Source organism: Nymphaea colorata, chromosome 1 (genome assembly GCF_008831285.2).
Source record: "Nymphaea colorata isolate Beijing-Zhang1983 chromosome 1, ASM883128v2, whole genome shotgun sequence".
Classification (NCBI taxonomy): domain Eukaryota; kingdom Viridiplantae; phylum Streptophyta; class Magnoliopsida; order Nymphaeales; family Nymphaeaceae; genus Nymphaea; species Nymphaea colorata.
In genome coordinates this window covers 30,688,736-30,702,462 of record NC_045138.2, presented here as the reverse complement: position 1 = coordinate 30,702,462, position 13,727 = coordinate 30,688,736, and the positions used below count along the sequence as shown (strand labels likewise).

The 13,727-nt window shown below is 36.6% G+C and overlaps 1 protein-coding gene across 4 annotated transcripts; it reads left to right on the top strand.

The window, feature by feature from the left end:
- The first annotated feature begins 1,190 nt into the window (after positions 1–1,190).
- LOC116246034 ((6-4)DNA photolyase) lies at positions 1,191–12,889 on the top strand. 4 transcript variants are annotated; one of them, XM_031617715.2, is made up of 14 exons: positions 1,191–1,686; positions 2,125–2,196; positions 3,309–3,389; positions 4,549–4,719; positions 4,793–4,864; positions 7,230–7,316; positions 7,426–7,524; positions 7,602–7,685; positions 8,936–9,022; positions 9,121–9,192; positions 10,574–10,687; positions 10,823–10,910; positions 10,993–11,088; positions 12,319–12,889. In XM_031617715.2, the coding sequence occupies exons 1-14, from the start codon at positions 1,387–1,389 to the stop codon at positions 12,492–12,494; spliced, it is 1,599 nt and encodes a 532-aa protein (XP_031473575.1). In that variant the 5' UTR covers positions 1,191–1,386; the 3' UTR covers positions 12,495–12,889. The 4 variants fall into 4 exon arrangements, with proteins under 4 accessions (XP_031473575.1, XP_031473577.1, XP_031473576.1 ...); XM_031617717.2 differs by having other exon boundaries at positions 11,680–12,461; XM_031617716.2 differs by having other exon boundaries at positions 1,192–1,686; positions 12,325–12,889.
- Positions 12,890–13,727: the final 838 nt, after the last annotated feature.

Here is a 13,727-nt window from a genome sequence, read left to right as displayed (position 1 = left end):
AATCCACTCGTAACAGCTTTTGTTTTAGCGTTAAAAAGGATAAAATTAAAGGACGTTTTGATTCACTCTCATGGGCTTAAACGTTAATTGTCTCCTAGCAGTTTCAATTTCATCCCCAAAAAACTATAAAACAAGACAACTAATCACTCAATAACCTCATTTATAAGTCTTACATGATTTTTCACAAACTTATATACATGATTAAACATTTCAAATTAGAGTATCACAATAGATGTCTGGTGATGGTTGAAGGCAAGTTTCGTTGGATTTTCTAAAATGAAGACAGCCCAATTGTATCAAACTTCCTTGGTCTGCTTTAAGCTTTGCTTCTGAACAGAGCATGGATGAAGAAGATTCAACTAAAGGCTCATCTCACGGGAGAGGAAGTGTGGAAAAAAACAAAAAAAAAATCTTATTGGTTCACCCGTTTGTAGTAGCTAAACCATACAGAATTTGTTCCAAAAGTGCAATATGACGCAACCACCTCCTTGGAGGTGATACTTGAGAAGCTTCCCCTTGTCAGTCAGTTTTGGGCTACGTCGAGACCTAGGTACAAACAATATGATGTATTTGTCATCTAAAATGTCGGGATTAAATTGTTTACAATTTAAAAGAGTAGCACCCACCAAAATTAAACTGATGACACACTTTTTACGTGACCGTTGCTCGGCCACTCTGCTACTTCCCTTGGTGCTTTGCATTTGTATTTAAATATGTGAAGTAAGCAACTGATAAGAAACATAAAAGCTACATTGAAATAAGTATTTCCATCGGACCTTACCAGTCATGGGTCCTAAACTAGCTGGTATGTGCCTAATTTGGACCCCAGATCCAAAATGGGGCTCCGGATAAGATCCAAAAAACCGTAATATGCAAGTTAAAAATACAAGTACAGAGCAATTCTCTTCATGGGAATGGATCAGGTTTGGTTCAATGGCTCAATTTGATCCGAAGTTCGGTTTGCCCTTGTCCGGGTCGGGGCCATCGCCGGAGATCTATTATATTCGATGTAATGAACTCGAACACGTGTCACTCTCCGAGACGCGGTACGTGCATTTTGTACCGCGCCACCGCAGTCTATCCCGACCATCTGAATGCGATTTCGCGCGAATTTTTTCGAAAGAGGGACGTGGTCTCCTTCTAACCGCTCGAGTAAACCGCCCTCCTCGTCCTCCTCATTTATATGACTTCTTCTCACGGCTTCCTCACGTGAAGATTCACCAGAGCCTCTTGCCGTCTCCTCTGTCTCCGATCAATCTCCCGGTTCCTTTTCTCCCGCAAAATCCTTCGCATTCCCTTAGAAAGAAGAAGAATCTCCCTCCTGTTTCCCATCTCGATCATCTCTCCGTTTTCGTACGAGTTTTGTTCAGCCCGCTTGGCTCGATCATGGAAGCAGTGAATTCATTGCTGTGGTTCAGGAAATGCCTCCGGCTTCATGATAATCCGGCCCTCGAGCACGCGTGCAGGAACTCCAGGCATCTCTACCCTGTTTTCGTCCTCGACTCGTGGTACCTGGATCCCGATCCCACTGCATTCTCTCCTGGCTCAGCCCGTGCCGGCGTCAACCGGATCCAGTTCATGCTTGAGAGCCTCGATGACCTTGATTGCAGCCTCAAGAAGCTCGGGTCGCGTCTGCTTCTCTTCAAGGGCGATGCTGCAGATGTCATCATCAAGCTTCTCAAGCGCGTTGGTTTCCTTTATTTGATACCTTTTGCTTTCGATTGAATTTCTTTTCGTTTGCGGTTGTTACGTTATCTTAATTTCTGTGCATTTTGTTCAAATTTACTCTCGAAGGGAAGAGCTAGTGTTTTTGAAAAGGAAGAGCTAGAAGTGTAGTGATTTTACCTGCAATTTCAATTTCTCTTATCTTGGTTGAGCCACGTAACTTAAATTTGTACATTCTCCTACCGTTGCGAAATTAGGCCAAAGACCATTTATGAAATGAAAATGCGTCTTGATGATATTCATGACCCGCATATTAAGATGATCGTGTGCTAAAAGTCAACCCCGATTGTGCGAGTCGATTTTTTAGTGTTGTGGTCAACATGTGACCACGTTGGGCTGTGGAACATTGTAGATTTTGCTTTGAGTTTGACGTAGTTCCGTTTATGCTCTGTTTTGCAGTGGAATATTGGTAAACTTTGCTTTGAATTTGATACAGAGCCTTATGGATTGAATCGCGACAGGAAAGTCAAGGTGTGGACTCTATACTGATTTTTCCTTTGTTTGTTTCTCCCCTTCTTCTCCCCTTTCAGAAGTATATGTTGAGAATGCTTGTGGTAATTTTCACGTCCCTGCTTATCCCCCCTTAGCATCTTGGAATTTCCTCCGCGGGATATTGGTAACTTCAAGATTCATCTGGAGCACTGGACGTCAAGAGCGGTTCACTACTGTATCTAAGATAGAAGTCTAACATCTCAGTTAACTGTTGAGAGATCAAATTGCGGCTTCCCCACAATGAAATGTTTCAATTTCAAACAAAAGCCGTCAGAATTAACTCTTGAAATAGGTGAAATCTGATGAATTAGCTAAATATTTGCTTCTTTTTTGGTACGTTTTTTTAAGTTTATCCCACAAAATAATAGGTAACTTGCGATGGTATACTTTATTTTCTCTGTGTTCTTATGATTGTGGTTTATCTAAGTCTACATCTTAGGCTTTCCTGAACTTGGTGACCTCTATTTGGAATATTTGGATGTCTGTCTTGTCGTTAAATAGTCAACAGGAAGTTCATTTAGGGAAGTGAGCAATTTATTTTACCTTCTAGTTGTTGGACTATTTTTCTCAAATTTTTGATCAATAACAAAGTGTTTTTGCCAGACATGCTTTACCAAATTTGCTTAAAACAAAATGGTTTCCAGATTGTTTGGAAGAATATTCTTTAGTTAGAACCACCATGAATTGGTTATCCTTTAAATTTGTCCGCAGTACCATTCTGCTTCTACTTGATTAATTCAAAATTTTATTACCTGGAAAATCAGCATCCATAAGACTCAAGCAGTAGCTCATATCGAAAGATTTATAGTTTATGGGTTTGAAAAAAGATTGCTCTAAAATATGTTCTACAATGCAAGTGGATTGCTCGATGTTACACTAACCTTCCACATCCTTGAAGGGCAATAACAACTCTTGCAACTCCAGCTATTAGTGCAAAATATATGTCTATGAATGGTCTCACATTACACGTGGTAGTGGTTTATATCCTTAAAGTTTAGGGAGATGGTACTGATTATTCATGTATATGAATGTAGACTCAAGTGCATGTTATTTCTTGATCAATCAACTGCCAAGCTTTTCTCTTCGTGCAGGACTTTGCTTCATCAGCTGGGATAGAAGTACTTTCTCCTGTTAGCCATACACTTTTTAATCCTGAGGAGATCATACAAAAGGTGAAGAGATATACATCTGAACTCGTGTCTTCTGTTATCAATTAGTTTAGTTAATTATATGTACACCATGTATGATTGGCAGTACATAAAGGAAACTGTACTTGTTTATTTATTTTTCTTTGGTGTTATTTTAATTTTACTGAGAATTATTTTGTTAGTAGTTACTGGAAAAGAGGTCATCTTTTTTGCTCTTAGTTTCCTGCTTTTCTTTCTTGGTGGTGTTGACAATACTACAAGTATTAAAGGGCCTATTTTCTTGAACTGATGTCAAGATACTTGGTGTTTAATTGACATTTTGACACACACCTAGGGAAGACATATATGCTCCTGACAGGCTTATCAGTGTATGGATGATGATATACTGATAAGGAAATGAGCAGTCTTGTTTCTATTTTACCTTGCTAAGCTACAAATTCCAGGATTTTGATCTATACTGCTGCCTTTTCTAACCTAATATTACCTCACTGCTGTCTCTTTTTTTTATTTTATTTTATTGTTATTAATTTCCCTCAGATGCATTCAGGTTCAGTTCTTGGGTTCCTAATAATTGTATGCACTTCCCATTTTTTCATTTTTAGCTCTTATCTTCATTCCCTTGAAAGGCTTTTGGACATATCCCAACTGTTAATTTCATCTTGAGATACTTAATGGTTAAATTTAAATATTTGATGATTCAAACTAGATACTAGATAGTAGGTGATCCAATTAGCTAATTTGAATATTGTCTGAAGTGTCTATGACTTTGGGCTCCCGAGGGTGTTGCTTTCTCCATATAATATGCTTTAAGTCTTGATATTACAGCCTTCATATACATACATACATACATACATATATATATATATATATATATATATATATATATATATATATATATATATGTGTGTGTGTGTGTGTGTGTGTGTGTGTATACATGTAGACGTATGTAGATTCTTACTATGTATGCGGATGTGTGTGTGTGTATATATATATATATATATATATATAACCATTCACTTAGCACTCCTACAGGAACTAGGGAACCAGGGCATTTGACGTACTCTAGTTCCAAAATCTTGTACATGCTCTATTGTTCTTTTGTATTTTCATCTAAATCCTATCCTTCTCCATGTGACTAACTTGATTTCATTTATTTTCTATTGGATGCCTTTAAACATCAAAGAATGGTGGGAAGCCACCATTGACTTATCAATCATTCCTGAAACTAGCCGGAAGTCCTCAGCTCTCAATTGCACTACCTCCTCAAAAACTTCCTTCTTTGGGGGACTTTGGCGAGTGTGATCTTATGAGTGTTCCAAGGATCAATGAACTAGGCTATGGGAATCTGAGACAGGTTTGATCTCTAATGTGGATATCCAAACATTTTTCATTATTTTATTTGCTGATTATGCTCTCATCAAATGCAGGAAGAATTCTCTCCTTTTCGAGGAGGTGAATCTGAAGCTTTAAAGAGATTGGGGGAATTGCTTAATGACAAGGCATGTAATAATCAATCACATTTATTTTCTCTGCCTGTAGGCCTAAGCTATATAATGAATACAATTTCAAGATACTTTTGTTAGAACCTGTCATATCCTTTTATTTGGTGCAATATTTTTGAATTAGATTCTCAAATAATTGATGTCCACTTTGTTGCTTTAAAAATGTAGGTTCTACCTGGCCTTCTTTTATTCAAGTAGGGACTGAATTGGTTGATATCATGTTTAGCGGAATTTCTGTCCTTAATAGTGTTGGCATGCACTTAGAACTCTTTTGCAAGAAACATATCCAGTAAGCCTTTCTGCATACCTAGATTGGACCACTTAGAGTCTATCTGGATGTTCCTCTAATGCGGATTAGATAGAACAAAATGTCTGGAACGCGTTTTCCTTGTTTCATCATCTTGTAGCACCTATGATGAGATGGGAAAATCTTATCTCCTGAGAGAAGTTTTTTCTCATCACACATGCCCCCAAAAGAGTAGTTCATAGGTTTCCTCTTCCTTCCACTTTCTGTAGTTGCAATTTTTGATGTACTTTCTCCACATTTTCTCAATTTGATTTGCCTTGAACGTTTGATTGCAATCCATGTACATCAGTTTGTTTATAAAATTTGGGATATCTTTAGGTTATACATTTTATTGAAAAACATTGATGCATATGGTTCTATTACTATTATGACTATTAGTGCTCATGTTGCCCCTAGGAACCATGAGCCTTTTAGTTGCTTGGCTCACCAAGGGCCATGAGAGTGTTGCCTGGTAGTGGTATCACTAAAAATTACAGAAACTATAAAAAAAAATTTTCGGATCGTGTTGGGGAAATTTACCAAAACGTGCATTTTAAGCGTATCAAACCTAAATTTTGATGAGCTTATTACTTTTCTTAGGAGGATTATTGGAGCAGAAGAACGGATGAGGTGTGAGCTTTCAACCTATCAACCTTTTATGGCTGGTACCTAATCAAGTATCATTGCCAGGAGTGTAAAAGGGAAGTGAAAGGCCCTAAGTGGAGAGAGGAAATGCACAAATATATTGAGATTCTGGACTGAATCAAATAATGGACATGGTGCTATTAGTAAGTGGAAGGTGTCCAGTAGAATGGAGTTGGGCATTTCGGTTACAAGCTCTGGACTCCAGCTTGCAGACGTGATGGCCAAGTGTTGGAAATGAAGCAAAACTGCAGTCCATTTGTCGAAAATTCGGATTGAGAGAATCTTCTAGCTGACTTGAGGTTGAGTTCTCAAGAGATCTTGATCTTTTATGATGTGTTTCTTTGTACTTTATCGGTTTATCCTTATCATAGATTCATAATGGCAATTATCCGTCCAACATAATATATATATATATAATGTAACTGTCATTCTTTGGTTTCATATTTCTTCTTGTCTCTTCTTCTTCCAATTTCTTTTGTTTTCCTCGCATCCAAAACCCGATGCACCCTTGCCTTGTGGTGACAAGTGATCCCTTAACACTTAGATAAATTCTATTGAATATTCATTATTCTAGTGAAAAGGTAAATAAACTCTGAGCTTCTGATTTTAGTCAAGGCATTTATTTTTGTCCGTTGATATCTTGGATCCTAACAGCTCGATCTCATTGAATAAATGTAACAGTTCTTTCTTTTCTGAATTTATAAATTATAGTTCATTTTTAGTCAAAAACTCATATAGGTACTGTCTCAAGTTCAATTGCTGCAAACTTAATCAATGAAAGTCAAGGATGGATTTTCTTGTGAATCTCAGGCAAAAAACCTCTACGTTGAGGCCTAGCAGAAATAAGTCATGGTGAAGATAAGAAATGAAGAAGGGAGAACTTACTAGCCACATTGTGGTTACTTCCATCGCCACATCAGTCCAGCAAGCTAATGCAGAAGCTTAACTGAAGACAAAATCTTCTGGATTGTGGTATTCTTGACAAAATTATTGTGTGGACAAGGAAGTACATGGTACACTAATAGGCAATGCTGCAAAAAGCATGTTGTACCCCTGAAACTAATCTCAGGAGGTGAAAAGTACTGTTTTCTCCTCACTGTTACAATACGTTTCATATGACATGTTATGATCTGTAAGACTTCTAATAAGTACTGGATGAATTTGAGATGCTAAAGGAATAGATATAACTATTCTATTACTTATTTACTCTTGTCGAGGCATTATCTAGTCAAATCCCAAAGTACGATTCACATTCATCTCTGAATGCCAAAGCAAGATTGCAATTTGCAGACAGGTTTCTTATCATCACATGCAGGAGTGGGTTGCATTTCTTTATGCCAATTCATTTTGTTTGTCATTTTTGTTCATCTTGACAAATCTCTGAAAAATATATATTTTAAACTTGGCATCAACTCTTGTCATCATGTGCAGGAGTGGGTTGCATGCTTTGACAAACCTAAAGGTGATCCAACTGCCTTGTCTAAGCCGGCAACGACAGTTTTGTCCCCTTACTTGAAGGCATGTTCGACCCCTGTTTTGGAGAGATTAGGTTCTAAAACCTTTTTGTCTTTTATGATGAAGAATGATTTTATAATACTAATTATAATTCTGATTTTGGTATTTCCAGTTTGGCTGCCTTTCTTCCAGATACTTTTATCAGCGCCTCCTAGATGTGTATAAAAACGTTAAAAATCACACATCCCCACCAGTTTCACTTGTTGGACAGGTTGGTCTATTGATGGCTTTAGTTAAGGTGTTCTTGCAATTGGAATTCAATAGTCACAATATTGTATTTTATCGTAGTTGTTATGGCGAGACTTTTTCTACACGGTGGGATTTGGAACTCCAAATTTTGACCAGATGAAAGGGAATAGAATCTGCAAACAGGTACAGTTTTTGGAGAAAACATTCTCTTGGTCTACTTTGCATATTTCATGTATCTTGCATTAGAATTGTATTCTTTCCAGTGTTGTATGTATGGTACGATACGTATCATCGCGTTTAAAAAAATGCGATACGATACACCATTTGTATTGTACAATTACGATACAGGCACCGTATCGTATGATACAACTACGATACGGAACGATACAATTACGATACGACTACGATACGTTACGATACAACTACGATACGTTATGATACGATTATGATACACTAATTTTTACTGTTTTTTCAGAACTCTTCTTATTTTTTCTGATTAATTTTTGTGTTTAAAAAAAATACGATACAGTTACGATACATTATGATATTATACTATACAGCGTATCTTAAAGCCAGACTGATACGACTTGCAGTACGCTTTTTACAACATTGATTCTTTCATCTGCTTGATTTCAGCTTTCATCTTTCAATTAAGGTATATGATATCTCATGCAATAAAAATGAGAAAAATATTTTTACCCTTCTAATTTTGGAATTTATTTCCTTTGAATGTTTGGGAAAACATGTTTTATGAGAAATGCTTCTCTTATTCCTTTCCCTCTAATACTTGCATTCAAGAAGTTTTACCTTGAAGCAACTTTTCTCTTTCATCTTCTAATTCCTTGTCTCCAAATCGGATGACATTTTTCTTGATAAGTGCCCAATTTGAGGTGAAAAAGAAATTTGTCTACATCCAGCACCCAAAGCAGTTCCCTTCTTTAAAAATATATATAAGCTAAAGCATGTCAGCCGCGATGCCACTTCATCAACTTTGAAGGAGTTTTTGAATGCACAAGACCAAGGCTAAAACATGGAAGACAGAACATATGTTACAAAATGCAAATCCTGGTTTTATGTTCAAAAACATGGACTTGCAACACCTGGTTTTCTGACATGGGTTATTGTAAGAACGTAAATACTTGTTTTTGCTGTTTGGATGACAATCTATTAAATGGCTTTGCATTTCTAAAGTATTTTTGTATCAAAAGGAACTTATAACATCTTCCATTTAAACGTCAAAGAGTATATATATTTTGAGAGAAATGTTTTAAAGAACTGGAGGAAGCTCACAAACTGCATGCATGCTAATTAATCATGCTTTCTTCGACCTCTTGGCGCACGGAATAATCTGTGAGTTTAACTTGTTCTTAAATTTTTGTGATATCAAAATCATCTTCCAACCAAATGTTGACAGGCTATTTACAACTATGTAGATACCATGGAATGAGGATGATGCACTTTTTGTTGCTTGGCGAGAGGCAAAAACAGGTTATCCTTGGATTGATGCTGTAATGGTCCAGGTTTGATGACTTGATCTTTTGGGTTTGTATGATTTAATGATTTTACACATATATGCACTAAAAATCAAATTCTTTTTTTAATGTATTTGTTTCTGCAGCTTCATAGATGGGGATGGGTGCATCATCTTGCTCGACATGCTGTTGCTTGTTTCTTGACTCGTGGAGATCTGGTAGACTGACCCTCCTGTCTGCCATTGTTAATATTTAATAATTGCAAGTTGATATTTTACCATCATACATGGGTACATGGAAGAGTTAATTATAATATATTGTCATTAAGTATTACAAAATAAAAAAACATTTTACACAGTTTATATTTTGCCTATCGAAACAGGACAACTTGTTTTACTTGAAAATTTTTCACACCTTACTGTGATAAGAATTTTGAATATGGTTTACTTAGAAGGTTTTCTTCATGGGTGATATGTTTCCATTGTGATAGCTACCATACTGTGTCTGTATAGTTGTGGGCTTTGTCATTGGTAAACAGGAAAGTTTTTGTCGCCACAGCAGCCACAAGATCATCAACAAGAAAAATATTAGATTGATGCCAGACTCCAGTAGAATGCAGTGCTATCATAACATACTTCACATTTTGTTGAGCTCATACATTTTAATTGGTCATGACTGAAACACTAAAATTTTTCCAGCAATACCAATTGGAATGTACTCTAATTTTCCTTGAACTATTAACGTATGCAATGTTTTCCATTGTTAACTTACTTAGGTGTAGGATAGTAGTTGCATAATAAGTTTAATAGTTCAACTACAAGCAGATTATAAGTTCAGCATCATTCTTGTTTTAAATGGACCACCAAGCAAAGAGAGAGGGGTGGATATTTTTCTTCCTCTCTGTTTCCATTCTTATTTAATCAGGATCTATTGGATTTTCATGGTATTGTTCATAATGTCCATTACAATAGAACCGCATGGATGCATATATCAAATGTGCTTGAGCATGCAACCACTGATCAGGTTCTGTCAATAACATGGTTAAGTACTTGGTATTACCTCAATGTGGCTTTGTCATAGGCTTAGATAAATCTCAACTGTCAATGTTCGTTTCACCCAAGCGTTAATATGGTACTGACTACACCTTCAGTTTCGTGGCAGGGAGGATGTAACTTTTGGTTCCTGTTGTACTAATTTAGACTCACTAGACTGTCTATTTTAACTTGATCATTGGTAAACTTTTGAACATATATTGCTGTGACTACTAGACTGTCTTTGCCTCATCATCCATATGCATGAAATTCTTGAAGCACTGAATCATGGTCTTATGTTGCCAATTATCTGAAGCCACTACCTCATTCTGTGCATATATTGGAAATGTCTTCCACCCATAAATGAGATAACCATGTGGTTGGGAAACTGTGTTACACTATTTGGTGCATGTAGTTTTCTACCCGTGCCAGCAACAATGGTTGAGACAATGTCCTTTGAGCTGATATCTGGTTCGTTGGATGTAGCCATATAGGCTAGGACTTGCGTTAATGAGCATACTGATTACAATGATGTGTATTAGTAGTTTGATTATGATTGTTTACTTAGTTTATCCATTGGGAGAAAGGACGTGATGTTTTCGAGAGGCTTCTTATAGATTCTGATTGGTCAATTAATAACGGCAACTGGTTGTGGCTTTCTTGCTCATCCTTCTTTTATCAGGTAAAAGACATTTACCCTTGGCCCTCGGAAAAAAGTTAGCTTAAGACATGATCTCAATTCATTTATAGATACACAGATTTCTTTTCAAGCAAATATTATTTTTTGTTGATAAAATGTTTAATGTGAACTTTTCAGTATCATCGCATATATTCCCCTACAACTTTTGGAAAGAAATATGATCCTGATGGAAATTTCATCAGATACTTCATCCCTGTTTTAAGAGGTATGACGTAGAACTGATTTGAGAGACTCACTAAATTTTTCTCAAATTTATTCTGATGGGTCAATTCCCCCAAACATGCTAGATATGCCTAGAGAGTACATCTATGAACCTTGGACTGCTCCATTAGATGTACAAAGAAAGGCTAGCTGCATAATTGGGAAAGATTACCCAAGACCAGGTTAGTCATGTCCACCATCTTAGTTCTTTCTTCTTTTGACAAATTTTATTGATGTTTGCTGAGAAATAGCTTTAGTGTTATGAAATCTTTGTAGAATGATCAGCAGAAAACAAATCGTAAATGGGACAAGAAATAATGTGGATAATGGTGCTCTTTTATTTGGTTGGATACTACACGTAAGAAGATGGACCAAATTGAGAAAGTACGATATGGCATTGTACCGAAGCCCCTTTCTACTTTGTGTCATGGTTCACAACCCTTTTGAGTGAATTGAAGCTAACTAGTAGGGTTATTTTTGTATTTTTCTTCATCTTTTTCTTTTTGGGGTGGCGGGAGGGGAGAGGGGTTATGAGAGAGGAGGAGATGAATGACAGTTGGACCTTGCAGTTGGTGTAATAAAAATCATATTTAACAACAAAACCTAGGGTCGAATGTGCAAAAAAAATATATTATCGCATGTCAAGCACGAAATAGCCGTGGAGTACTCTACATTAAATTTTTTCTACAAGTAATATGTGTACTTCAGCCCTTTACTTACTACCTTGTATCATGGCTGTAACCCCCTTTTAGTACTAACCAAGCTGGCTGCAGGTAGGTTGGGATCCACCAAGCGCAGTACGTGTGAAGTTTTATCCATGTCACTGCATTAGTTTAATTTATTTATACAAGTTCAACTTCATTACGGATACTTTAATGAACCAGATCGTATTGTCGCTTTATGGCATGGTGGTGTACAACTGAATGGAGACTTAACACATTAATTTTTGCTATGGAAATTTTGTTTCAACAAATGATATGACCATGCAGAAATGCTCATTCCACCATTAAATATTTAAATATTCCTTAAATCATGTAGTTCTTATTTAAATTCGCCATACAAATATTGTGTCATTTCAAATACCGATGTTTGAGTTGACGTTTATTTTAGGTCCTTTACATAAACTTCAAATTTCTGTCATAGTCTCATTATTATGTTTGGTCTTCAAATCTCTTTAGTTCAAATATTAACATCAGATGTTTAGGATGTTTTTACGTTGACATGATCTTGATTTTGGTTTCCGATTTTTTTTTTGTTCAAAATTTCAATTCAGTTGCAGGTTTAGGCTTTTTTTTTTACATAAATACATTCCTGAAAGATTTGTTCCAGTCCCAGTTTGAATGAAGCTTCAAGTTCGATTTTTGAACATATAAAAGAAGGCTTTATCAGGTTTATGTTGCTAATAATGCTAGTTCCAGTGATTGACCACGCTTCTGCAAGCCATGATTGCAAAAGGAGATTAGCAGCAGCCTATACATTGAACAAGAAGACCAATAATTTGGTCTCAGAAGAGGAGATTGATCTTTTAAGAAGGAATCTAGAGCAAGATCAGACTAAGGCCTCTTCCAACAAGAAGCGAAAAGTTTAATAACTACAGTCAGTGTCATCTGCAAAACGGATGGTATTCAACCTACCACTATAATAGTGGATGGACGTCTATTCTCCTCGGATATGTGACACGTCTCTTCGAACCAACTTGTGGTGGCTTTTGTTTTTTCCCCAAAGCATTCTAGGAATAGCTTCTTAGGTGTCTGAGTATTCTTACTCCTTTAGTCAGGTCATATTTGCTTTTGATATGCTTGTTTTATTGTGTTGTATCCTTGCGTTGGATACTGCTACTATATTTTACATTTTTGAAAAGGTGGACTGCATACTTACTTGGGACAGGTGGTCATCAGTGGCTTCTGGCAAGGTCATACCCTGACGATTACTGAGTGTCCATTAGCATATAGAAGATGCAACTGTCTCTGTATTTTATTTAAATTTAGACAAAAGGAATAATACATATGCAAGGAACAATTTTGTCGCTTTAGTTTACAGTAAGAGGTGTTTAACCAGAAATGCCTGAAATCCAGCCTCTCTTCAACAACTGTAAAAGGGTCTTCATAGCTAAGGTTTTAACAATAAATTCAATTTATTGCCCCTAGAATCTCTGCAAATGATATACTATAAATTCAGTTTATTGCCCCCTAATCTTTCCAAATGATATAAAACTAGCCTTGACGAGATTGAGATTTTTAGTGAAAGTCTCTTTACTGACTCGTGATGTAACTGCTCACGATCTTGGCAGTGCTATCGAAACATCCCCATGGGGTTGTGGCTCCAGAAATCGTTTAATCAAAGCCAGCCCAAACGATGTTCATGGTTCATTCTAGGCTGTTGGTGAATTGCGAGCAATTTATCCTACATTAGAAACTCATACTCAACTGTTACGAAGAACAATGTAACTTTTGCAAGATCAGGAGACTAGCAACGTGATTGATCATAAAAATTTTATGTTGGTAATGCCAAAAAATCTTGCAATATCGGGGCATGAAAGTCGACCAATAATTCGTATAGCTACTATTCTTAACAGATTATCTTTGTTAGGGAGTATAAGAAGGCTCGGTGGTTAAAGATTTGACAATGAATACAGTTGGTAATGCCAAAAAGTCTCGCCACATTGAAAGGAAATTCCACCAATAATTCAAATATCTATACCGGCCGGTGCCGCAGCCATAAATTTTTTGGTTGATGGACACTTGAGTCACAAGACAACTTCTGGTGAGGGCATCCTATCTGTTTTTTGAGTCACTACAATATATTTATGAGGCCATATGAT